Source organism: Haliotis asinina, chromosome 9, assembly GCF_037392515.1.
Source record: "Haliotis asinina isolate JCU_RB_2024 chromosome 9, JCU_Hal_asi_v2, whole genome shotgun sequence".
Taxonomy (NCBI): Eukaryota; Metazoa; Mollusca; class Gastropoda; order Lepetellida; family Haliotidae; genus Haliotis; species Haliotis asinina.
This window is the reverse complement of record NC_090288.1, coordinates 23,787,854-23,815,239: the sequence shown is the minus strand read 5'-3', so window position 1 is coordinate 23,815,239 and position 27,386 is coordinate 23,787,854. Positions and strand designations below refer to the sequence as shown.

General features: G+C 39.0%; 1 protein-coding gene across 1 annotated transcript in view; it reads left to right on the top strand.

Annotated features, from left to right (window-relative positions):
- The window catches only part of LOC137296913 (ankyrin repeat domain-containing protein 26-like), a 523,769-nt gene that overhangs the window by 53,109 nt on the left and 443,274 nt on the right, over positions 1 to 27,386 (top strand). The window contains exons 6-9 of the mRNA XM_067828810.1: positions 3,745 to 3,939; positions 12,106 to 12,230; positions 15,866 to 15,920; positions 24,261 to 24,472. Coding sequence (XP_067684911.1) covers positions 3,745 to 3,939; positions 12,106 to 12,230; positions 15,866 to 15,920; positions 24,261 to 24,472 — 587 coding nt within the window. The remainder of the gene's footprint in view (positions 1 to 3,744; positions 3,940 to 12,105; positions 12,231 to 15,865; positions 15,921 to 24,260; positions 24,473 to 27,386) is intronic.

Below are 27,386 nucleotides of genomic sequence, written 5' to 3'. Positions count from 1 at the left end.
CACCTGCCTAGCATCAATTTAGTGTAAATCACAATTTCACGTCACCTGAATATTCATTGAGTATTCATTTAGGAAACAGACTTTTGTTCTTATGATTATGAAATCATTTCACTTCATAAGTATGCAATGAAAGGCACAAAGAGATCCCTTTTCCAGTACAGAATGGACGTAAGGCTTGTCCAAATTAAGACATGACCTGGTTTATATATTTTTAACAATTTTCGTATAAATATTGTTTGAGTTAGATATTCTGCCATCAGATATATTTTAATCCAATTTGAATTGACTTTATTATCGAAAAAAATTGATAATGAATCATGAAACGTTTTCGACAAACTCCCACCTGGTCAATCAGTATTCATAATTGTTTTGTCTATAAAAACAACACAAACCAATACAATGAACAAGACAATTCCTTTAAACAGTAGTATGTGTGCCCCTACATTTCATAAAATGAACAAATCATTTTCATTAATATTACCAGTTTTACTGATAAGTTGGAATTAAATCGCTGTTTATTAACCTGTTCATATGAAACTGAAATATTTGTCCCAACGTATTGAATATTGTACATTACGGGAACTAAAGCACATGTTGCAGTTATGGCTACGTGTGATCTTCCAACACTTGTGTAGAGGTTTAAAATATGGTATAGTACACTTACTGAGTCAATTTCCCATGTAAATATCATTCAAACAATCAAAAGCTTTCAAAGAATAAAAACGCATACCTTTTATCCACATATGATGTGGTGTTGAACATGGATATATGTAGATACTGAAATCAGTTTCATGAAAAAATATATGGACGATACGCAAAATATACATCACAATACTAAAAGTGCAATCGGAATGATATGGGCATTGTGTTTATTCTTGTTCAACCGACCTTCACCTCAAAGAAATTGCCTAATAAGTGCAACAATGTTGACGTGTGACATCACTACCCAAGACCGATTTCTTTCAAAATGGCGGCTTCGCTGATAAGGTACACAGGAGTTTGCGAGGACGTTTTCCTTGATTCAGGAATCTTTTGTACATAAATGTGAGATGTAAGTAATCAGAATTATTCTGACTATCTGTGTATTGTTATATGTTTTCATCGTTTACATTGTAAATGACGGAAGAAGCCAGAAATGCCGATAAGTACCGTTGTCGTTCTGCGTGATTTTGCGTCAGTCATGGCGTCACGCTGCACTAAAAGTTTGACAGTTTCTTATGAATTACCCAATTATTTCATTGTATCTTTTTTTAATTTGCTATTTTTTGTTACGATACTCTTCCCCTGAATATACTAAGCGAATAGAGCCATTGTAAGCAATTATTAGACGGCTGGTTGTTGGAATATTACCGAAATGCTATGCAGTGTAAAATTTGATTTTTTTTTCTTTGTTTACATTTCAAACAAGCGCTGTCTTTTGAGCACAGCGTTCGTTTTCATACCAATTATCTTCGTTTCATTTTACCTAGACCGTTGGTATTGGTGAAAAAGACCATTTGTAATTTGATTCTAAGATGTTTGGGAAGTTCAATGATGTATTTGTCACAGCTGACTATGAAATATACGTGACGTTATAGGCGTCTCAATACCAGCCTTCTTGAAACGTAATTTTGTAAACACTAACCAACATGGCGGAAAGTGCACTTCAGTGTTTGTGTAAATGTATTGTTGAAAACATCCCAACTGATTCTTGGTTCATCGGCAACGTTTCAGAATTATCATTACTGGATAAAAACTTGATATAAGTGATCATTAATATGCTATTTTTGAAATTCAATACTCTGAGTAATCATCCGATTTTCACATTTCAAAACATACTGCAAATAACGCTGTGAATGTTGATTTTGTACAGTTTGGAAAATGACCGCATTTACGATGAAACCTATTTTGAAAGGCCATTTTAAGCACTTTAGCTTGGTCTGAGATAATAGTGGATGGTATCAAGAAACAGGGAATTTTCTGCAGAATCCAAAACTGTGAAGTATTTATATATGTGTGGTATATTTAGAATTTTATTGGACTTCAAAGTGAGGGATGTAGAGGAAGGACATATATGTCCCCGTGGCATCCAGGGGGTTAAGGATCACATGCAGCCAAAAAATCAAACATAATTGAAACGCAGTTATCACTTACTGATGACATATGGTATACATTGCTGTTTGTAAAAAAACAAATAAAATTATAAGCGTACAATCGTGATTCAAAAGTGCAATATTTTGTACTTGTGCTTACTTCCCTTGAAACAAAGCCCTCAGGAGACCGAACCCAGTCATGGCGGCAGGGCATGCACTCAAGTGTAACGATGGCTTCCGATTGGCTGGTTCATTTGCTGATATGCTGTGGGCTCATTGTGTGTACAGAAAGGTGATCTGTTTGATGGGCATTCTAGAAGTATGGCGAGTCACAAGAAAGTAAGATTCTTTATGGATAACAACTTCTGTTATTGTACTTGATGCGTTGTTTCAGTATGGATTCATATACTGTTGTCAAACAAAATCATACACACTTAGAAGTTGTTATCCATAAAGAAAGTATATAGAGATGTTGGGTTTGGAAAATACATGTTCTCTGAATTTGCGTTCGATCAAATAAAAAATCATCCCAGTACAGATGGTGAACTACTGGAAACTGTCATTTGTCCAAGTACAAAGCATCACTTGAAACTGACAAGAGTATCACACCTGCCTAATTACATAATGTGGCATGGACAGGACTCGGGTGCACAAGTCATAAATCAATTTATTTTGTTTATGGCGTAAAGTCTGAGAGGTGTTAAGTTCAAATTGCATGTGGTCAATGATTGAAGCTGTCTATTGGATATTGTCTTTAGCAGACAGGCAGACATATGGGTGTCAATAAACACTGAGCTTTCTCTGTGACAGAGGCTGCTTACCACAATCAACAACTTTTTTATATGTAAGGAGCAAAAATGACTACTACTCACAACCTCATACTCCGGGCGTGCATACTGTTTCAAGCACAGCGAACCTATTCACTGCACATGTGTTATGGGCACAGCGCAGCACAGCTGTTGAAACCAGTGCTGGGGGAAATTTAGCGAATCGTTTGAACTCTGATTTCGTGGGCTTTTTTTTTTAAAACTTTATAGGTTGAATTGGCATTTTTGATGATTTGTTTCGGTAAGTGCATACCGAAAGGTCTCAGAATCTGCAAAGCTGTATTTTACGTTGCATGTGACCTTTAAGATATGTAAAAGTAAATGAGTGAGTGAGTAAATATTCCAGCTATATGGCGGCGGTCTGTTTTGGTAAGTGCAGACTGAAAGGTATCAGAATCTGCGAAGTTGTGTTTGACGTTGCATATGACCTTTAAAATAAGAGAAATTGAACTGCATTTACCCTCAGTTGTATCAGACCTATGAAGGTCCTGGGCTAGAATAGGCCTTTAGCAACCCATGCTTGCCATAAAAGGCGACTATGCTTGTCGTAGGAGGCGACTAACGGGAACGAGTGGTCAGGCTCACTGACTTAGTTGGCAAATGTCATCGGTTCCCAATTATGCAGATTGATGCTCATGTTGTTGATCACTGGATTGTCTGGTCCGGACTCGATTAGTTACAGACCGCCGCCATATAACTGGAATATTGCAGAGTGCGGTGAAAAACTAAACTCACTCACTCAGTTATATCTATCAATTTACAAGTTCATAGTGCATGAAAGTAAACACAAAACTAGGGAAATTTATTTCCATATATTTTATAGGAAGTGCTAATTACTGTTAAAGGTTGGACAGCTGATGACTGTGCAGTGATACAAGGTCATCATGCCTGTTCCCAGCTGATATCTGACCACAATCTGAGACAGAACATGGCAAACAGAACTCCTTCAAGTACCCCAAGATCCTCTCTACCTCCAAGTATGGCAGCCACACCAAGGGACAAAAGCCTGGAGCTTGGGCTACCAGTCATGGATGCTACAGGTGTGTTTGTTACAAGATGTGCAAAAAAAATCTTTCCATTTAAAACATTTACTTGCAGATATTGAACTCAAATCACTAATCTGGACAAGATGTAAAGAAGATTGATAAGACTGAATCTGATCAGATTTAAGACCTGATAACTAAACCAGAAGCTACAGCACAATAAGAATAACAAAAATCCAGGTTCTGTTAGCTTTTCATATGAATATGAGTCGATTCCTCCAAACTTGATAGATATAATAATCTCAACCTATAGTTGTGCCTTTTGCTATTTACACAGTTTTGGGTTTTCCCATGGAACATTTTGGTTTTAGTCTCATGGTGGGGTGGGTTTCGTTTCCGGAGCAGAGCTCCAAAACCGTTCAATATTTTCCTGGAAAACTTGGTAGATATATCAGTCAGAACCAGAAGTGGTGCCTTTTGCTATTTACAAGTTTTTGTGATTTATTATTTTCTCAGTTTCCATCAAAACTTTTCGGACAGTCTCAAAAGTGAGAGGTGTGTTTCTCAAAAACTTTTTAATATCTGTCAGCAAAAGTTGTTAGATATGTGTGGCAGATCCCAAAGTGGTGTCATTTTGCTCTTTACAGGTTTTTATGATTTTATTATTTTCTCTGTTTCCATGGAAATGTTTTGGAGGAATGGGCTTTGTTTCCGAAGCAGAACTCAAAAAAACTATATTCTCTGCAAAAGTTGGTAGATATGTGTGGCAGACCCCAAAGTGGCGCCTTTTTTTTTTTTTTTTAGTGGTTTATTATTTTCTTGGTTTCAAATGAAAAGTTTGGGACTATTTCTCAAAATGGAGGGATGGGCTTCGTTTCCGGAGCAGAACTCAAAATCTGTTATTTGTTTTTCTGCAAAACTTGATAGATATACCAATCAGAAGCTACAATGGTACCTTTTGCTATTTACAGGTTTGTGTGATTTCTTGGTTTCTTGGTTTCCATGGAAACGATTCGGACTTAGTCTCAAATTGAAAGGTGTGTTTCTTTTCTGGAGCCAAACTCAAAAACTTCCTAATATCTGTCAGTAAAACTTTCTAGATATGCGTAGCAGACCCCAAAGTTGTGCCTTTTGCTATTCACAGGTTTTTCTGATACATCATTTTCTGGGTTTCCATGAAAACAATTCAGACTTTGTCTCAAAATGGAGGGATGGGCTTCGTTTCTGGAGCATAACTCAAAAACTTCAGAATATCTTTCAGCAAAACTTGGCAGATATGTGTGGCAGACCCCAAAGTGGTGTCTTTTTCTATTTGCAGGCTTTTGTGATTTATCATTTTCTGGGTTTCCATGGAAACAATTCAATCTGCGTCTCAAAATGTAGTGGCTGCAGACAAGGAGATCCTTTATCCCAATACATTTTCCTACTATATGTTGATACTTTATTATCCCCCGACATGTAATGCAGGGGGATATCGTCAACGCCTCGTCCGTCCGTCCATCCGTCTGTAATCATTTTGTTTCTGGAGCATAACTCAGAAACTGTTCAATATTTTTATACCAAGCTTGATAGATATAATGATCTCAACCTATAGTTGTGCCTTTTGCTATTTACACAGTTTTGGCATTTTTATTTTTTTTTTGTTTTTCCATGGAACAATTTGGTGTTAGTCTAGTGATGGGGCAGGCTTCGTTTCCAGAGCAGAACTCAAAAACTGTTCAATATTTTTCTGCAAAATTTGGTAGATATGTGTTTTTGTGATTTATTATTTTCTCAGTTTCCATAGAAATGTTTCGGACTTAGTCTCAAAATGAAGGGATGTGCTTCAAAATCCGTTCAATATTTTGCTGCAAAGCTTGGTAGATATACCAATCAGAAGCTGCAATGGTGCCTTTTGCTAGTTACAGGTTTTTGTGATCTTAGTTTCTTGGTTTCCATGGAAACGATTCAGACTTGGTCTCAAAAGTGAGAGGTGTGTTTCATTTACGGATCAGAACTCAAAAACTTCTCAATATCTGACAGTGTAACTTGGTAGATATATGTGACAGACCCCAATCTGGTGCCTTTTGCTATTCACAGGTTTTTCTGATACATCATTTTCTGGGTTTCCATGAAAACAATTCAGACTTTGTCTCAAAATGGAGGGATGGGCTTCGTTTCTGGAGCATAACTCAAAAACTTCAGAATATCTTTCAGCAAAACTTGGCAGATATGTGTGGCAGACCCCAAAGTGGTGTCTTTTTCTATTTGCAGGCTTTTGTGATTTATCATTTTCTGGGTTTCCATGGAAACAATTCAATCTGCGTCTCAAAATGTAGTGGCTGCAGACAAGGAGATCCTTTATCCCAATACATTTTCCTACTATATGTTGATACTTTATTATCCCCCGACATGTAATGCAGGGGGATATCGTCAACGCCTCGTCCGTCCGTCCATCCGTCTGTAATCATTTTGTTTCCGGAGCATAACTCAGAAACTGTTCAATATTTTTATACCAAGCTTGATAGATATAATGATCTCAACCTATAGTTGTGCCTTTTGCTATTTACACAGTTTTGGCATTTTTATTTTTTTTTTGTTTTTCCATGGAACAATTTGGTGTTAGTCTAGTGATGGGGCAGGCTTCGTTTCCAGAGCAGAACTCAAAAACTGTTCAATATTTTTCTGCAAAATTTGGTAGATATGTGTTTTTGTGATTTATTATTTTCTCAGTTTCCATAGAAATGTTTCGGACTTAGTCTCAAAATGAAGGGATGTGCTTCAAAATCCGTTCAATATTTTGCTGCAAAGCTTGGTAGATATACCAATCAGAAGCTGCAATGGTGCCTTTTGCTAGTTACAGGTTTTTGTGATCTTAGTTTCTTGGTTTCCATGGAAACGATTCAGACTTGGTCTCAAAAGTGAGAGGTGTGTTTCATTTACGGATCAGAACTCAAAAACTTCTCAATATCTGACAGTGTAACTTGGTAGATATATGTGACAGACCCCAATCTGGTGCCTTTTGGTATTTACAGGTTTTTCTGATACATCATTTTCTGGGTTTCCATGAAAACAATTCAGACTTTGTCTCAAAATGGAGGGATGGACTTCGTTTCTGGAGCATAACTCAAAAACTTCAGAATATCTTTCAGCAAAACTTGGCAGATATGTGTGGCAGACCCCAAAGTGGTGTCTTTTTCTATTTGCAGGCTTTTGTGATTTATCATTTTCTGGGTTTCCATGGAAACAATTCAATCTGCGTCTCAAAATGTAGTGGCTGCAGACAAGGAGATTCTTTATCCCAATACATTTTCCTACTATATGTTGATACTTTATTATCCCCCGACATGTAATGCAGGGGGATATAGTCAACGCCTTGTCCGTCCGTCCATCTGTCTGTAATCATTTTGTTTCCGGAGCATAACTCAGAAACTGTTCAATATTTTTATACCAAGCTTGATAGATATAATGATCTCAACCTATAGTTGTGCCTTTTGCTATTTACACAGTTTTGGCATTTTTATTTTTTTTTTGTTTTTCCATGGAACAATTTGGTGTTAGTCTAGTGATGGGGCAGGCTTCGTTTCCAGAGCAGAACTCAAAAACTGTTCAATATTTTTCTGCAAAACTTGGTAGATATGTGTTTTTGTGATTTATTATTTTCTCAGTTTCCATAGAAATGTTTCGGACTTAGTCTCAAAATGAAGGGATGTGCTTCAAAATCCGTTCAATATTTTGCTACAAAGCTTGGTAGATATACCAATCAGAAGCTGCAATGGTGCCTTTTGCTAGTTACAGGTTTTTGTGATCTTAGTTTCTTGGTTTCCATGGAAACGATTCAGACTTTGTCTCAAAAGTGACAAGTGTGTTTCATTTACGGATCAGAACTCAAAAACTTCTCAATATCTGACAGTGTAACTTGGTAGATATATGTGACAGACCCCAATGTGGTGCCTTTTGCTACTTACATGTTTATCTGATTTATTATTTTCGCCGTTTTTATTAAAATGTTTTGGACTTAGTCTCAAAATGAAGGGATGTGCTTCGTTTCCGGAGCAGAACTCAAAATCCGTTCAATATTTTTTCGGCAAAACTTGCTAGATATATCAATCGGAACCTAAAGTGGTGCCTTTTCCTACTTACAATTTTTTGTGATTTATTATTTTCTCAGTTCCCATGGAAACATTTTGCCTTACTCTCAAAAGTGAGAGGTGTCTTTCGTTTCCAGAGCAGAACTCAAAAACTTCTTAATATCTGTCAGTAAAACTTGGTAGATATGTGTGGCAGACCCCAAAGTGGTGCCTTTTGCTATTTCCTTTTTTTTCATGTAATATTTTCTCGATTCCATGAACATGTTGCTGACGGTGCACAGCTTGAAAACCATTTCATATCTTTCAAAAGATCTTGGCAGATACATGAGACAGATCTTGAAATGGTGACTTACAGATATATGTCATTTATATTTTTCATGAATTCCATGGAAACATTTCAGACTTGGTCTAAAAACACAATAAGTAACTGTCGGATGATTTGTCCTTTCAAATATGTCGGGTTGGGGGGATATGTCATCTTCTGATGACTCTTGTCTGCTCTTGTTTACATGCGTGTGCGTGCTTAATTACACAATATGCAGATGATACTGAATCCATTTTTGATGGCTTTAAAATTTGAAACTGTTATAGATACATTAGACGTAATTTGTAACAAATCCTGCACTTCTTCTTACTTGCTCCACTCCTCCACTTATTGTTGGCTGGGCCAGACAATTGATGTTGAAAAGCACTTTGATCACTTGCTGGTCTTGGGTAAACATCTGTCTGTGCATGCATCACCAGAAAGCCACCTAAGAAGTGTGAGTGTGTTTAGTTTTATGCCGTACATTTAGTTTTACACATGCCACACAAGACGTGTGGTTTGCCACATCAACTGTTTTGTATCCTATTAATTTGTGTTTTTTAATAATAAACTGACTTTAGGGTATTTTCCTTTGACCTTCAGAGAATGTAGGTATTACCCTTCTTTTTCGTGTTTTGTTGTTCTGTTGTAGTGATAGTGTTTGTGATAAACATTATAGATTCATCACTGTTTTTTGACACTTGCCATTCAGAACACATGGCTTCTATGGATTTGTAGTGGCTTGTTCTTATACTGTATGTTATACTATAATCGTATGTTATTATTAATCCTTAATTCTGGGCCCTTATCCTCGAAACGTTCGTAGCTCTAGGAATTCTTAACTTTGATTGTAGCCAGTGTGTTAAGAATGGGCTTAAGAACTTTGTAGGGATTTGTAGGGAATATGAAAAGATTTTAAAGTTGTAAACAGCTATAAAACTTGCAGCATTAACAAATCTATCATAAGTATTCAGCAAGAACGTTAAGTTATGGTATAAAATTATGAATGTAATTCAACTTGTTCTGAAGTGAGATGTATAATTTTTGCATTCATGTAATATGAACGCAATATTTATCAAATCATCCCCGATTTCATGTGAAACTATAACTCAAAATATATTTTAGCTTATAAAACATGTATACTGCAGTTGCTACTACACTACATCGTCACAAAAAGAAAAGCATGAATGTTATTTTGAAACACAAATGCCACGCCCATATGTTGTTGAGGCTGATGTTTGTGAACGTTTTTTTCTTTTCACAGAGATGATGACCGTTGTTTTATAAGCAGTCATTAATTTTTATGAAATCCATTTACATTACAGTCTCGTTCGTTTCTGCTAAAGGAAAAATGATTTCATTCATGACATCTTCAATCATCAAAATTGAACTTCTTGTGACGATGTACACAGAACAATATGTTATTGTTACTACACACTGACAATTTGTAAGTCTGCCTGTGTCAGAACATTCTTTAGAAAAAAAAAAAATCTACCACGAAAAATCATTGATATTTGCTAAACTAAAGATAAATGCATCGGCAGCTAACTTGAGGAAAAATACTACAACACAAGCAACAAATGACAACTGCTATTGAACACAACTAACAGTAAACAGTTGAAGATGATTTAAAGGTAATTCTGGTGTATAGTATGGTTTTTACATGAATTTGATCAATTCAGAAAATGTGCATCTGGTTTCATCAAGGGTAGGTACAATTACAAATATTGTGATATTGTGTCATGATCTGCATCATATAGGTATCGAGTCGTTTTCTTTCAATGTATAGGAGTTCAGATTCTGCTTATGAACGTGTATTTTCAAACATCCTTCGTGTCTTGTCACTTAGAAAAAAAAGGTTGGCCACGCCCTATCGGGTTAATTACGACTGTCAACATTGTGAATGTTGGAAGGTTTATCAAACAAAATCAAAATAAACTCGCTAAATATGGTAATTTCTGTGCAGAGACAATAACATTTACCTATTCACACCATGTAATTAATTCCAGATAAAATAGTTGGATATATCGAAAGGATGGCACATTTTCTTCGGCATCATGATGCCTGTGGAGTTGTTTGTTTACAGTGTTGCCATGATCGATCCTGTTCGTCTAATCGATGATGTAACATTGAGATTGTTTTTTTTTTATAATTATTTAAGCCAAACATTATCAATTTTTAGAAAATGGGAAACTTATGAGCTTTCTCTTCGTCAAAGAACAAAAATATTGATTAAACTATCAAAAAATATTTCATTATGAAGAAAATATTAGACTGGGTACCACTCGACGTGGTGTGCTTGAACTCAACAATGGCTGTTATTTTCAACTGCATGCTGAGAAATTTGGCTATCACATTTTTAATTCGCAGGCACTTCGTTTTATGGTGTATAAACGTATTGAAGATTATATATTTTTAAAGCTGAGAATTAGTGCATTCCATACATAATTCATATGACACGTAAATCCACCTCGTTGAATAATTATTGCAAGTTTCATTTGAAGATATCATTATCCTACACTGCTGTCGAATGGGTCCGACAGCATTGAGAGGATTATCAAGTTTTGCCTATTTGTATCCATACTTCTCCAGCACTGTGGTCTTCACTTCTTCGAAAAATGTAATGAACAGGGATGACCATGCATGGAGGGGTTCACAGTCTGCATAATGACAGTAAACAATCTACACGCTTCTTCTTGTCAAATGGAATTTCTCAGGAAATGTACATCCATGTTGTTTACATAGTTGGATAGTCATCAAAACATGAAGTGCAGATGTAAGATTGCAGTGCATAACCACATCAACACTTTCTTCAAAATACTGTGCTTCGTGTCACTTTCAATGCCATCGCGTATACACTACTGAAATGTAAACACATCCAGCGGATTCTCAGACTTATGCATATGAGTGTGTGGGCTAAAGTAGGTTTTGTTTTAGTGCATATTTACAATTTTTAGGACTTTTTTTCATAAATGGATGGTGCAGATGTGGTATACATTCATGTTTGAATACCATTATAAAATTAGATAGATCTCAACCTTTTTTAAAATCCATTAAGCCTGAGGATAGAATTTATGTTGATGCTTGTGCAAAACCTATGGCTTTAAGGTGATATTTGGAAAAGCAATTTATAATGGATGTAATTGAGGTAGTATTCTTAAAGTTATCCACGCAATTATACTTCTTGATATATGTTTTAAAAAAACCATAAAATAAGGCACATGCATGATAATTTTCATTTCAGTGTTTCAAAAATTCACAAAAGGTCACCTATCCTCTATCCTGAAAATAAACTTTGTTATTTTGTTCTCTGACCTTGACTTTGTCTTTAACCTGAGAAAGGGAATCTTTAGCCAGTCTTTGTAAGAGATTACAACAGAGAGCCAACTCCATGACTTAAAAAAACATAACGTGTAAAAGACCTTTTCGATTGTCTTGCAGAAGAAACATGAATGCTCCAATGCATCAGTCCACATTTAAAGAAAATTTGGCAAGAACTTTAAAAAAACAAACTTGGACCTTGGCATGAATATGTATTAACTGACTTTGACCTTGGAATAAATTTGTTGATAATAAACTTCTCAATTAGTTGATTGCCCTCTTTCACAAACGGGGATATATTGTATTACCTAGCAAAACGTCAATATGTAAGATTGACTGACCCAATCTTTCAAATGTGTGATGAGGAGTATTGAGAATTTGGCCTCACTTCTCATGTAAATAGTTTCGGAAGGCCACAAGGATAGCACCATTCTTATTTCCTTAATTCTTCTACTTGCCCACATGATTTCTTATACAAACATTGAAATAAATTCAACAAATGGTTCTTTTCAATCTCATAATTTTCAGGTGATGATTCTTGTGAAGAGACAATTAGCAAAGGTTCTGAAGTGCAAGCAAAAGGAGGGGGACATGATGATTCTTGGGGTGATGATACTGACCTCAGTCTTGCAGCAGATGACAAAAAGTTCAAGGTATTACGTTAATGTTGATTAGGGAACAAGAAAGATACTATTGTAAAACCTGTTTCTCACATGATGTTGTCCACCACTAAAAACACATTACCTTTTTCATGAGTTGTAATTTACTTCATATCAGTTTTAAGTGTGCTCATCTCCTTGCTTTTCAATACCCTAAAGACCACTGACTCTAAAACAGACAAGGTTGTAACAGGTGAGTGAGTTTAGCAGTATTCCAGCAGTATCATGGTGGGGGACATATAAATGTATTTCACACACATTGGTTAAGGGCATCACAAGCATATACTTTAGAAATTAGGCTTCCCACAGCCAGTGTAAAAGGGCAGTTATCTTTTATCTACCCGGCATGTAATGCGTGGGGAAATAGTCGATGCCTCGTCCGTCCGTCCATCATCATTTTGTTTCCAAAGCATAACTCAGAAACCATTCGATATTTTTAGACCAAACTTGACAGATATAATAATCTCAACCTATATTTGTGCCTTTTGCTATTTATACAGCTTTGGCATTTCTATTTATATCCTCCCCGGCATCCGCCCAATCCGTCCCTCTGTAATCATTTTGTTTCTGGAGCATATTTCAGAAACCATTCAATATTTTTAGACCAAACTTGACAGATATAATAATCTCAACCTATGGCTGTGCCTTTTGCTATTTATACAGCTTTGGCATTTCTATTTATATCCCCCCCCCCCCCCCCCCCCCCATCCGTCCGTCCGTAATCATTTTGTTTCAGGAGCATTTCTCAGAAACCATTCAATATTTTTAGACCAAACTTGACAGATATAATAATCTCAACCTATGGTTGTGCCTTTTGCTATTTACACAGTTTTTGGCATTTTTATTTTATCTGGCTTCCATTGAAACAATTCTGACTTAGTCTCAAAATGGAAGGATAGGCTTCGTTTCTGGAGCACAACTCGAAAACCATTTGATATCTTTCAACAGATCTTGGCAGATATATGAGACAGATCTTGAAGTGGTGCCTTTTGCTGTTTACAGATATATGGCATTTATATTTTTCATGATTTCCGTGGAAACAATTGAAACTTAATCTAAGGAAACATCAAGTAACCTTCAGATGATTTGTCCTTTCAAATGTGTAGGGGCCGGTGGGATATGTCATCTTCTGATGACTCTTGTTAAAGATTACATTTGTGGAAAATATGTAAAAAACCACTTTGTCCACCTCTTTCTCTCTTTGAAATAATGTTATGAATAAATGCTAGTTATCATTTCAACTAACATTTGTTAAGAACATGTTTTTCGGGAATTGGGTGAAACTGGTGTCCTTTGGGTTATTGCTCACTTACTTGTATTTTGTATTTCCAATGTGAACAAAACCTATTGAACTTTTCACATTTCCAGTTCGAATTCTTGAAACATAAAAGACATCTAAAATAATTTAATATCATTTATTCATTACTGCTGCTAACAACAGGATTCATCTGACACAGAAAGAGAACCAGAAAAGGAAGAGGTTTGTTTATGTAAAATGGGATTTAATAATGTTTCCTATGAATGCTTTGTTGCCTTATTTCTTCTTTTTATGACTACGTCCCTCTAACACTTCCTTGACTTTTTATCCCCCCGGAATGTTATGTGGGGGGGATATAGTCGACACCTCGTCTGTCTGTCCATCCATCCATCCATCCGTCTGTCCACCCATCCGTCCGTCCATAATTATTTTGTTTCTGGAGCATAACTCAGAATCCGTTCAATATTTTAAAACCAAATGATAGATATAATAGTCTCAACCTATAGTTGTGCCTTTTGCTATTTACACAGTTTGGGCATTTTTATTTTCATTCTTTATCCATGGGACATTTTGGTGTTAGTCTAATGGTGGGGTGGGCTTCGTTACCGGACCAGAACTCAGAAAAGTTCTATATATTTCTGCAAAACTTGGCAGATGTGTGTGACAGACCCCAAAGTGGTGCCTTTTGCTATTTACAGTTTTTTGTGATTTATGATTTTCTTGGTTTCCATGGAAACGTTTCAGACATAGTCTCAAAATGGAGTGATGGGCTTCGTTTCCGGAACACAACTTGAAAACTTTTCGATATCTTACAGCAAAACTTGGCAGATATATAAGGGAGACCACAAAGTTGTGTCTTTTGCTGTTTACAATGTTTTTGCATTTTTATTTTTCCTGGTTTCCATGTTTCGGCCTTAGTCTCAAAATGGAGGGATAGGCTTTCTTTCCAGAGCACAACTCGAAAACCATTTGATATCTTTCAACAGACCTTGGGAGATACATGAGACAGATTTGGAAGAGGTGCCCTTTGCTGTTTACAGATATATGGCATGTATATTATTATCCCCCTGGCATGTAATGCGGGGGGTATAGTTGATGCCTCGTCCGTCCGTCCATAATCATTTTGCTTTCGGATCATAACTCAGAAACTGTTCAGTATTTTTAGACCAAACTTGATAGATATAATAATCTCAACCTATAGTTGTGCCTTTTGCTATTTGCAGAGTTGTGGCATTTTTATTTTTTTTCTTTTTCCGTGGAACATTTTGGTGTTAGTCTAATGGTGGGGCGGGCTTTGTTTCCAGAGCAGAACTCAGAAAGCGTTCAATATTTTTCTGCAGAAAAATGTGTAGATATGTGTGGCAGGCCCCAAAGTGGTGCCTTTTGCTATGTGTAGGTTTTTGTGGTTTCTTCATTTCTAGGTTTCCATGGAAACGTTTCGGACTTAGTCTCAAATTGGGGGGATGGGCTTCGTTTCTGGAGCAGAACTCAAAAACTGTTCAATGTTTTTCTGCAAAACCTGGTAGATATATCAATCGGAACCTAAAGTGGTGCCTTTTGCTATTTGCATTTTTTTGTGATTTATTAGTTTCTCGGTTTCCATGGAAACGTTTCACACTTAGTCTCAAAAGTGAGAGGTGTCTTTCGTTTCCGGAGCAGAACTCAAACAAATTCTTAATATCTGTCAGTACAATTTGGTAGATATGTGTGGCAGATCCCAAAGTGGTGCCTTTTGGTTTTTACAGGTTTTTGTGATTTATTATTTTCTTGGTTTCCATGGTGAAATGTTTCGTACTTAGTCTCAAAATGAAGGGATGGGCTTCCTTCCCAGGGCACAACTCGAAAACCATTTTATATCTTTCACCAGATCTTGACAGATATATGACACAGATCTTGAAACTGTGACTTTGCTGATTACAGATATATGGCAATCAGGCAATCTGGAAATCAGGGCAAGGGCAATCACTTGCCAAGCTCCATCCTTTGGGATGAAGGCCAAATTATTCAAGACTCCTTGATAGTTTTGTGCAGTCAAAGGGTTTAGAACAAATCACCATGAATAAGGAGTTATGCAGTCATTTGGTCTTGTGTTCTAATATGTTTTGTTTTCTTATGTTTTTGTCTGTTTGTGGTGCTTTCTGTTGTAGCCTCTGTTGTTTATGGTGAGATTGATTATGGAGGCATCATTTCATAATTTTACCTTTGTAAATTTGTATCTGATCAGATGAATGCTTGTAAAATAGATTCTTGTGCTGAAACAGTTATTTATCTCAAACACAAAATCACTAACAATGGCATAACGACAGTCGAATACTAGATTCAAAATGATTCATGATTAAAAATGTTAATGCCTTTTGACTCTTTGTTACAGATGCCAGTAGGAAAAGTGAGCCTTACCAAGTTTATCCCTCACAGTGATGATGGAGGTAATTGATTTTAATGCTAATGTAGATTGTTAAACCATATGAATTACAGATTCCAAATACGTAGGATGATGATTTCATTTAGTTAATCCTTCTTTGATCACTTTTGATTTGTTTTAAAAAGTCAATTTTTAACTTACCTTACCATAGGGCTTATGCATGTTACCTTATGCATTGCTTAGAAGAGATCAGACCGTTGTTGATACGCCATTCTACCGAGTGGCTACATCATATATCAACGAGTGGGATACGGGAGTGACGTGATCTCACTAATCGTGCATGCGCAAGCAATCCAAAACTTCACTTTTACTTCAAGCGTCCCACACGTCAGACGTGTTTTCGTTTGATTACGCTATTTGCTACTGTTTGATATTAAAGTTGTTTTTGCACTGGTTGGTATGGTTTTTCTACCGTTTTTCCAAAGGTTGGTGAAGTTGGCAGTAATTTAACTTCACTTAACTGGCTACCTCAAGTTTTCGACTCACATCGTTATCTTTAGCTCTCCCTTGTTATTTGTCTCCTTTCTTCGCACATGTGGGTGCCATGTATATAACTTGAGGTTGTTATCCATTTTATCGCTGTTTTTTGTACACCTTGCATGTTTCAGTGGGGGCAGCCATGTTGATTTCTCTCTGTTGTCTCATCGTTAGGGCGTGCTCATTTGTTCTACAGGGGTGTTGCTGCATTTTCTACTATAGGGGGTTTTGTTAAAGGTCACATGCAACGTAAAATACAACTTTGCAGATTCTGGTACCTCTCGGTATGCACTTACCGAAACAAATCATAAAAAATGCCAATTCAACCTATAAAGTTGAAAAAAACGCGATGAAAAAAAAGCCCGCGAAATCGGAGTTCAAACGTTTCACTAAATTCCCCCCAGCGCTGGGGGGAAAACTGGTTTCAACAGCTGTGCTGCGCTGCGTCCATAACGCATGCGCAGTGAATAGGTTCGCGGAGCTTGAAACAGTATGCATGCCCAGCATCTGAGGTCGTGAGCAGTAGTCTAATCTTGGTTGTGTACACAAACAAGTAAATAATCTACTCGTTCCGTAAAAAAACTTGTTGATTGTGGTAAGCAGTCTCTGTCACAGAGAAAGCTCAGTGTCTGGTTTATTCACACCTATATGTCTGCCTGCCTGTCTGCTAAAGACAACATGCAGTACACAGCTTCAATCATTGACCACGTGCAATTTGAACTTAACACCTATCAGACTATACAACATAAAGAAAATGAGTTGATTTATGACTCGTGCACCCGTGCCCCGTCTCTGCCACATTATGTAATTAGGCACGTGTGATACACATGACATGTTTTTATGTCTGTGGGTTGCAAGCAAACTACATTCACTTTTTTTCGGATGACTGGATCTGACGGAAACTGGTGCAAACTCTTGTCAGTTTCAAGTCCTGCTTTGCACTTGGACGAATGACAGATTCCAGCCACGCAGTAGTTTACCATCTTTACTGATGTGATTTTTGATTGGATCGAGCGGAAATTCAGAGAACATGTATTTTCAAAATCCAGCATCTCTATATACATTCTTTCTGGATAACGACTTCTTTTAGTGTGTATGATTTTGTTTGACAACAGTATATGAATCCATACTGAAACGACACATCAAGTACACAAAAAGAAGTTGTTATCCATAAAGAATCTTACTTTCATGTGACTGACCATACTTCTAAAATGCCCATCAAACAGATCACCTTTCTGTACACACAATGAACCCTCAGCATATCAGCAAATGAAACAGCCAATCAGAGGCCGTCGTTACACTTGAGTGCACATCCATCCGCTATGACTGGGTTCGGTCTCCCGAGGGCTTCGTTTCGGGGGGAAGTAAGCCCAAGTACAAAATATTGCACTTTTGAATCGCGATTGTACGCTTATAATTTTGTTTATTTGTTTTTTAAAAGAAGCAATGTATATTATACGTCATGAATAAGTGATAAATGTGTTTTAATTATGTTTGATTTTTTGGTTGCATGTGACCTTTAACCATTTCCTTATAGCATGGTCCTCATTTATAGTTTGCTTTTTCTGTGTGTTGCAGCTTTATTATGACTCAACAATTTTGCATACTCTGTAAGGTGCAGAAGTCTGCAAAGGATCCCCACCCCTGGTCCGGACTGTGCAGTTATTATTTGCGGTTTTGATGATCGCTGCCGTCATTGCTCATCTCTTACTGTACAGGAATTCAAGAACTACTTGTCGGCTACTAAGAAATGTTTCTCTCAGAGAAAACGGAAAATGTCGTCCCCTGCTTCTTCGTTGGCTTCATGATCTTCGCTTGCATGGATGCTGGATAACCAACCATCACCATCACCGATGTTGGTGCCTCCGCCGACGCTTCCTTTGCCTCATTCGGACCTGACGCCTGGTGCCCGGAGGTACAAAAGTTGCTGAGAACCCTGCTATGCTCGAGCACTGATGCCAACGCTTATTCCGCCGCCATCGCTTTCGTCTGCCACTTCCTATCAGCGCCTACGCCCATTCCGGCGCCTTTGCCAGCTTACAGTATTCCCAAGCTACCGCTATTATCTCTCGGGAAGAGATGCTCCATCAGCAGCTTATGGAGGAGCGTGCTCAAAAAAAAAAATGTGTTGAAGCGGAACACTCCCGGTGTGATAGGCGCTCTTCCTCAAATACTCCTAGATCCCGTCGACGTTCCAGAAGCCCCCATGGTCGCTGGCATTGCTCCCGTTCTCGATCTCTCTCCCCTCGTCGTCTGCCAGATAGGAATCAACGTTCCAGATCACCGACTTATTCTAGACACCAACGCTGTTCACACTGTAGGACACTGCCATCTCATTGTTCACCAAGGCGCCTCAAATTGCACTCCCCTGATGCATGTCTCTGTGCTGATACGGAGCCTCGGTCTTCTACGTCTACAGCTGGCCACCGGCGTCACAGTCACTTGGTTTCTTGGGACGATATGGAGGAAAGGTTTTTCTCACCGGACTACATTGACGATGCTCCTGACTCAGATGATGGCGGCACTTATTTACTTCCGTCGGCGGTCTATGACTGGATTACCGACAGGCTTCCAGACTGTCCCTCCCCGTCTCCTGGTACGGACGATCAGAAGGCAATACGGTTTTCGCCGAAACTACTTATACCCCCACATCCGATGGTGGTGGATGCGATTGCTTCTTTGGATGTGGATTTTGCAGCCACCTGGGATCTTTTGGAAGACAATGCCTCTCGTGTGGGATCACCTGTTGATGCTATTTCAATGGCAGGGCAAAGTTCTGTATGACTTGTTGGCATACCTGAAAGCGGCTCTTACGATGACAACAGCAGTTCGACGCTCCGGTTTCCTTGAACCTTGTAACTGGCAGGAAGAGTTTAAGCGTAAGCTGTTTAGGGCACCTTTTTCGTCCCCTATCTATTCGACGACATGATTCTGGCCGTCTATAAACAACAGGCTGAACTGACTAACACGGACGTGTCATTATCAACGTTTAGAGGCCCTTGGATCTGCTTTTCATGGCTCTTTGGCATCCCAAGGAAGAGGCAAGGGTCGCTATATCCCCTGACGCGACCCCATTTGTTCAGCCTTTGGCAGGAGACGTGACCGTTGTAGGCCCGCCGGTGATGGACAGCATCGTGAGCCTGTGCACTCCCTGGAGACTCCTACCACACCCAGCAGGAATAGAGGCAAGCGCCCCTACCCTGAACGTTGAAAGTTTGGTCCAGTGCGACTTGGGGGGTGGGAGGTCCCGGTACGACCCACTCCTGTAGACAGGAGATTAGGGATGTTTTGGAAGAACTGGACAATTCTAGAAGATCTGTATGTTACCAACATCTTTCGGACCGGTTACAAGCTCCTTCTTACCGTGTCGCCGCCCCTGACATCGCCGCCCCAGTCACGTGCCCCAGTGTATTCTCCAACCCAAAGTGTACTACTAACCGAGAGCATTCAAGCGTTATTAGACAAGAATGCTATGCGAGACAGTCCCCGGGGTTCTACTCACCCATCTTCCTCTTGCCCAAGAAGGATTCTGGGAAAATGTGCATGATACACAACATGGCAACGTTCAACATGGCATACCTTCAAGACCCACCGCACTTCCGCATGATCTCTCTGGGACAACGGGCCAAGCTCGGGCCCAGGTCATGGCTAGCCAGTCTAGACATAAAGGACGCTTATCTCCATGTCCCGATTTACCAGCCGCACAGGAAGTTCCTGCAGTTTTTGTTTGAGAACCATAACTACCAGTGGAAGGTACTCCCATTTGGCATTTCCATGGCCCCGTGGCTATTCACTCGTATCACAACGCCAATCACCCATTTTTTGCCGTCTCCGGGATATCGATTTCGATCCTTACATAGACGACTGTCTTCTCAATCATGCCGATCCTCAGTAGCTACAGCTGGCATTTGCAACGTGTCTCCTCGAACAACAGGGGTAAATTGTCAACAGAGAGAAGTCCCATATGGAGCCATCCCAGGAGTTGACGTTCATCGGGGGCCTGTTTCTGACTCACTCAAACCTTGTCAGAATCCCACTGGCACATTGGAACAAGATAGCTGCCTTGGCCAATCGTGGACTCACTCAGCCGATGTCTCTCAAGGAATGGCAGTCCCTGCTAGGCTTTCTCATGTTGGCTCAAGACCTGACCCTACGGGGTTGTCAAATGCTTCGGCTGTTGCAGAGCTTTCTCCTTCCGTACATACAAGCCGACAACCTTCGGATCAAGTTCCCTCTACCAGACCATCTTCATCGGTATCTTTGATGGTGGACTTGATGGTGGAGTCAAACGTTAGTGTCGGCGTCTCCTTGACAGACTTGAAATCTGACCACGAAGTTTTTGTCAACGCTTCCCTTCTAGGTTGGGGCGCTCACCTCAACAGTCAGACAGTCTCAGGGCTGTGGTCCGACGTCGAACGCAGGTGGCATGTCAGCAGCCTGGAGTTTCAAGTGGTCATTCTCGTGGTTCAGCATTAGATGTCAGTTTTGCAGAACACATGCGAACACCCACGGTCGTCTGGATGATTCGGCATCAGGGCACCACGAGATCTTGACGGTTGTTGGAGCAGATGTTTCAGCTGGCCAACATTCTTGACGACGACAATGTCCGAGTTCAGGTTCATCACATCCCGGGATGCAGAAACGTACTGGCAGACACCCTCTCCAGACCCGGCAGACCATCGCCAACAGAGTGGATGTTACACCCGTAGGCGTTTCGTCTGTAGTGTCAACAACACAGTCAGCCTCTCATCGACCTGTTCACGACACAACTCAACCATCAACTTCCCTTGTACGTTTCTCCCATACCGGATCTGCAGGCTTGGGCGACAGACGCCATGTCATGGGAAGGGCTAGATGCATATGCATTCCCTCCACCAGTACTGCTACCAGCGGTGGTGGCCAAGATCAAACAGGCCCGGCAGATTCATCTGCTTTTGGTAGCGCCCTGGTGGCTGGCCAGAACGTGGTTCCCCGACTTGCGTCGTCTCGCCGACGGGGACCCCTTACCACTACCGGATTGGCCGCAGTTACTCCGTCATCCACACAGCCGTCTCTCCCCATCCCAATCCGGCGAGGTTTTGTCTTCACGTCTGGACCATTTGCAGAAAGCTCTATCAGCTAAGGGTTATTCTACTCGGGTGGCAAAGGTCATTGCGCGTGCGTACCGGGTATCTACAACATCTCTTTACGACAAGTGGACATCATTTTAGAAATTTTGTACACAGAATCTGTTATCAGCTTCTCCTCAGTTTCTGGCGACGTATTTATCAGCACTGAACTCCATTTTAGCAGTCAAGTGCAACAGAGTTTCCAAGGTGCCAGAACTCCTCGCCATGTTAAAAGCTTTTAAGTTGGAGGATCAAAAAGTGAAGTTTTGTCCTCCTGCCTGGGATTTGAACATCGTTTTAGACCATCTCCATGGCCCTCCTTATAAAGTCTTGGAGCAAGCTTCTTTTGAGAACCTTTCAAAGAAGACTGTTGGTGCTAGCCACTGCGGCTAGGGTCAGTGAAATTCACACTTTGGATGTCACCAGTGTCAAGTTTGAGCAGACTCCGCATGGTTGGGCTTACTTAGGGCTCTCATGGGATTTTATCGCAAAGAATCAGCTCCCTGGACAACCGGACAGATTGTCCCTGTTGTCAACCATTGTAGCCCCTCAGGACTCTGACGAACTGCTTCTTTGTCCTGTGCGGGCATTGAAACTATACATTTCCAAGTCAGCATGTAGAAGATGGACTCGGAAGAGACTGTTTATTCCTTTTCTGCGTCAGTAAAAGCAGAGGTCTCCAGGAATACAATAGCCTTGTGGTTATGGGCCACTATTCTGGCAGCTTATGATGCTCAACACCTACCGCATCCGTCGCCAGCAACCCACATGAAATTTGAGCTTTGGCGTCCACCATGGCTTTGCACAGGAATTGTTCTGTTCCAGCAAGTATGGAAGGATGTTTTTGGCGATCTTCCACAGTTTTCGCAAGCCATTACCTTCGGGATGTTGCTGTCGAAGATGTGGAGGGATTCCAGTCCTTCGGACCTCTGGTGGTAGCTCAGCAACTCACCCGACCTTCCACCCACTTGGTAATTATGAATTTCTTACCTTGGGGTCTTAAGGAAGTGTATGTTTTGGTGAAATGTTTTCATGGTTGCTTGTTTGGAGTTGTTTTTTTTCACTGAGGATTACTATCTGTCTCTCATTCCAGTTGTCAGCTAGCCTCCTCGGTTTTGCCTTTATTCCAACAAGATTGATTCATCATTGCTTAGACCTCTGAATTCTTATGCATAAGTTCTATGTTAAGGTAAGTTAAAAATTTATTAAAATCTAAATATTTGAGATATTTACATACTTACCTTACAATAGGGAGGTTACACCCACCCAACGATGGATGTTTTTTCCTCCCCACTCTGGACTTGTTGGACTCATTTCGTTTTCAGTAAAGGTGAAGTTTTGGATTGCTCATGCATGTGCAATTAGTGAGATCACATCACTTCCGACCCTATACACTCGTCGATACATATGGTAGCCATTCACTAGAATGGCGTATCAACGATGGTCTGATCTCTTCTAAGCGATGCTTGAGGTAATATGCGTATGTCCTATGGTAAGGTAAGTATGTAAATATCTAAAATTTTTAGATTTTAATAATTTTCAAACTTTCTCCACTATCTTTGACGGAGGGGAAATGACCTGAAAGTTTTCAGCTGCTCTTAACTGTTAACTAAACTCAGCCCTATTGCAATTAGTGGTTTAGGACATAACTTGGAGCTCATGCAGAATATGCAACCTGACCAAGTTTATTATGTGCCTGCCAGCTTGAAACATTCTCTTTCTCACTGCAGTGTTGATTCTAGGGGGTGGTATTGTGGCATTTCCTCACATTATTATTCCCCACCCCCCATGGGGTTTCCATGGAAACATTTCAGACTTAGTATCAAAATGGAGTGATGGGCTTCGTTTCCATAGCAATATATCTGTTCTCTATTTTTCTGAAAACTTGGTAGATATAGCAATCAGAAGCTGAAATAGTGCCTTTTGCTATTTACAGGTTTTTGTGATTTCTTAGTATCTCGGTTTCCATGGAAGTGATTCGGACTTTGTCTCAAAAGTGAGAGGTGTGTTTCGTTTCCAGAGCACATCTCAAAAAGATCCTAATATCTGTCAACAAAACTTCTAAGATATATGTGGCAGACCCCAAAGTTGTTCCTTTTGCTATTTACAGGTTTCTGTGATATATTATTTTCTCAGTTTCAATGGAAACGTTTCTGACTTGGAGGGATGTGCTTCATTTCTGCAGCACAGCCCATAAACTTAGCAGATATGTAGGGGAGACCATAAATCAGTGCCTTTAGCTATTTACAGAGTTTTGTGATTAATCATTTTCACAATTTTTATTATTTTTCAAAATGGAGGGAGTGGCTTTGTTTCCAGGGCACAACTCGAAAATTATTTAATATCTTACAGTAAAACTTGGCAGATATTTGAGACAGACCACAAAGTGGTGCCTTTCGCTATTTTTATTGTTTTGGCATTTTTATTTTTCCCAGTTTCCACTGAAACAATTCTGACTTGGTGTCAGAATGGAGTGATAGGCTTCTTTCCAGAGCACAACTTGAAAACCATTTCATATCTTTTCAACAGATCTTGGCAGATATAGGAGATGGATCTTGAAGTGGTGCCATTTGCTGTCTACAGATATTAAGCATTTATATTTTTCATGACTTCCATGGAAACGATTCAAACTTAATCTAAGAAAATATCAAGTAACTGTCAGATGATTTGTCCTTTTAAATATGTGGGGACTGGGGGATATGTCATCTTCTGATGACTTTTGTTCACTTACATAACGAGTAATTCTGTGTGTGTCCTAGATTCTTCAAGAGCATCAAGGATTGATGAAGTAGAGGAAAAGGACGAAAGTGAATCAGAATTGGGGAAGTCATCCTTGCAGAAGCGAGATTCTACAAAGTCAGTGCAGTCCAATACATCATGGGAGGAAGACTCATCAATACTGGAGCCTCGCAAAACTGCATCAAGAGTCTCCTTCAAGAAGGATGAGGAGCTGTCTGAAATACATGACATAGTAAGATTTGAAAGCATCATATTTCTAACTTTCATTTATTTCTGTATTTATTCCAGTTGATGGACAGAGCAACTCCACATCTACCTGTAACTTGACAATAACAAAGGAAGACAATTAACAAGAGAAACATGTTGTCAGTTGACACTGATTAAGGATTACAGTGGACAAATGGAAGCTGTGTGCAAACCAAATGCAAATAGAACTGATAGATAATGGACAATAAGTGCCCATCATATTCACCATGACTTAAGTTGTAGAAATGTTTTTTGTGTGAAATTATAGTCAATTGGCAATGTTGCACAGATGAAGACTGTTTTAACTCATGGTTAGTTTGCAACACATGCAGTGTTTAAACAAAATTCAGATCAAATTCCAAAATGATAAAATTATTTTATTATTTATCATTTTTAACCTGGCGACATGTAATGCGGGGGAGCATATAGTCAATGCCTTGACTGTCTGTCTGTCTGTCTGTCTGTCCATTCGCCTGTCTGTAATCATTTTGTTTCTGTAGCATAACTCTAAACCGTTCAATATTTTTAGACTAAAATCGGTATTTATATTTAACTGAACCTATGGTTGTGCCTTTGCTTTTTATCCCCCCGGCATGTAATGCAGGGGAATATACTTGACGCCTCGTCCGTCCATCTGTAATCATTTTGTTTCCGGAGCAATACTCAAAAAACGTTCAATATTTTTAGACCAAACTTGATATATATAATAATCTCAACCTATGGTTGTGCCTTTTTGGCATTTTTGTATTTTTTGTTTTTCCATGGAACATTTTGGTGTTAGTCTAATGGTGGGGTGGGATTTGTTTCTGGAGCAGAACTAAAAAATCATTCAATATTTTTCTGCAAAACTTGGTAGATATATCAATCAGAATCTGATGTGGTGCCTTTTGCTATGTACAGGTTTTTGTGATTTATTATTTTCTCGGTTTCCATGGAAACAATTCAGACTGAGTCAGACGTAGTCTCAAAATGGAGGGATGGGGGCCAACTGAAAATATGTTCTTTATTTTTCTGCAAAACTTGGAAGATATAGCAATCAGAAGCTAAAATGGTGCCTTTTTACAGGTTTTTATGATTTCTCATTTTCCATGGAAACAATTCTGACTTTGTCTCAAAAGTGAGAGGTGAGTTTCTTTTCCGGAGGACATCTCAAAAAGTCCCTAGTATTTGTCAGCAAAACTTGCCAGACATATGTGGCAGACCCCAAAGTGGTGCCTTTTTGCTATTTATATTTTTTTATGATTTATCATTTTCTGGGTTCCATTGAAATGATTTGGACTTTGTCTCAAATTGAAGGGATGGGCTTTGTTTTCAGAGTTGAAATCAAGAACTTCTTAATGTCTCTTTGCAAGACTTGGCAAATATGTGAGGCTGACGCTTAAGTGGTGCCTTTTAATCTTTACAGATTTTTGGAATTTATCAGTTTCACATTTTCCATGGAAGACAAACAGGCCTTGTCTAAAAAGATAGGGATGGGCTTTGATTCTGGAGCACAACTTGAAAACTTCTCAATATCTTTCATCAAAACTTACCAGATATGTGAGGCAGACCCTTAAGTGGTGCCTTTTGCTATTTACTCATTGTGATTTATCATTTTCCCAGTTTCCACAGAAACAATTCTGACTTAGTCTTAAAACGAAGGGATGGGCTTCGTTTCTGGAGCACAACTCGAAAACTTTCAGACAACTTGGCAAATATGTGAGGCAGACCACAAAGTGGTTCCTTTTGCTATTTACAAAGTTTTGGCATTTTTGTTTTTCTCAGTTAAACTGGTCTCAAAAGGGAGGGATATGCTTCGTTTCTGGAGCACAACTCGAAAACCATTTGATATCTTTCAACAGTTCTTGGCAGATATATGAGACAGATCTTGAAGTGGTGCCTTTTGCTGTTAACAGATGTATGGCATGTATATTTTTCATGATTTCCATGGAAACGATTCAAACTTAGTCTAAAAAGTCATCTAGTAACTGTCAGATGATTTGTCTTATTAGATATATGGGCGCCAAGGGGATATATCATTTTCTGATGACTCTTGTTTACAGATGCTTGGCATTTTTATATGTTCAGTTTTTCCATGAAACGTTTAATTCTTAGTCTTAGGGGAGGAGTGGGCTTTGTTTCATGAGCATGAACTGAAAAACCATTCAATATTGTAACATCCCCGAGCCTGAGGCGTCATTAAATGAGAGACCAAGTCAGGATTTAACAACAAATGTAAACTTTTAATGAATATTCAGAAGTGGTCCTTTCATACAGTATGTATGCACTTGATGTCAGAGGTATGACATGTCAGGATTCCTAATAAAGCTCAGTGATCGGCATAACAACTTACTTCAATGTACCAATAGTGCAAATAAAATAATTATATCCAATATTAGCAATTGAATTTCCCAAGGAGGATGGTATATATGATAATTTTCATCTATATTCATATTCCTGTTTAGTCATTTTAATATTCTATGAATTTTGTGTTTGGGCCTAAAGGTGTTGACAAGATCAGCTGTTTCCCAAGTAGTGCCTCCGAGGATGTTTGATCAAGTCCCCATTCAAAATTCGCGCCAAGCTTATATAGATTCCAGACATGTTATGTGACTAGATATTAGCCAATCAGATTTGATGTAGATGACTGGTTTGTTTACACTGGAAATAAACAAATCAAATTTACAACAATACAAATGTACATGAGGTTGTCCTTTCAATGTCTCTTTTGTCCGAATTTTACAAGGAAAATTGTGGTATGATTTGTTTTATGATAGACAGTAACATTACAAAACGGACAAGCAAAAAGTTTACTGAGCCGATGCCATGACATGATGGTAATCGTGACCTCACATAGGTAAGGTAAATACATGAAAAGATATTTAACCAGATGATCTTAAGCTGTCTGTATTAATTTATAT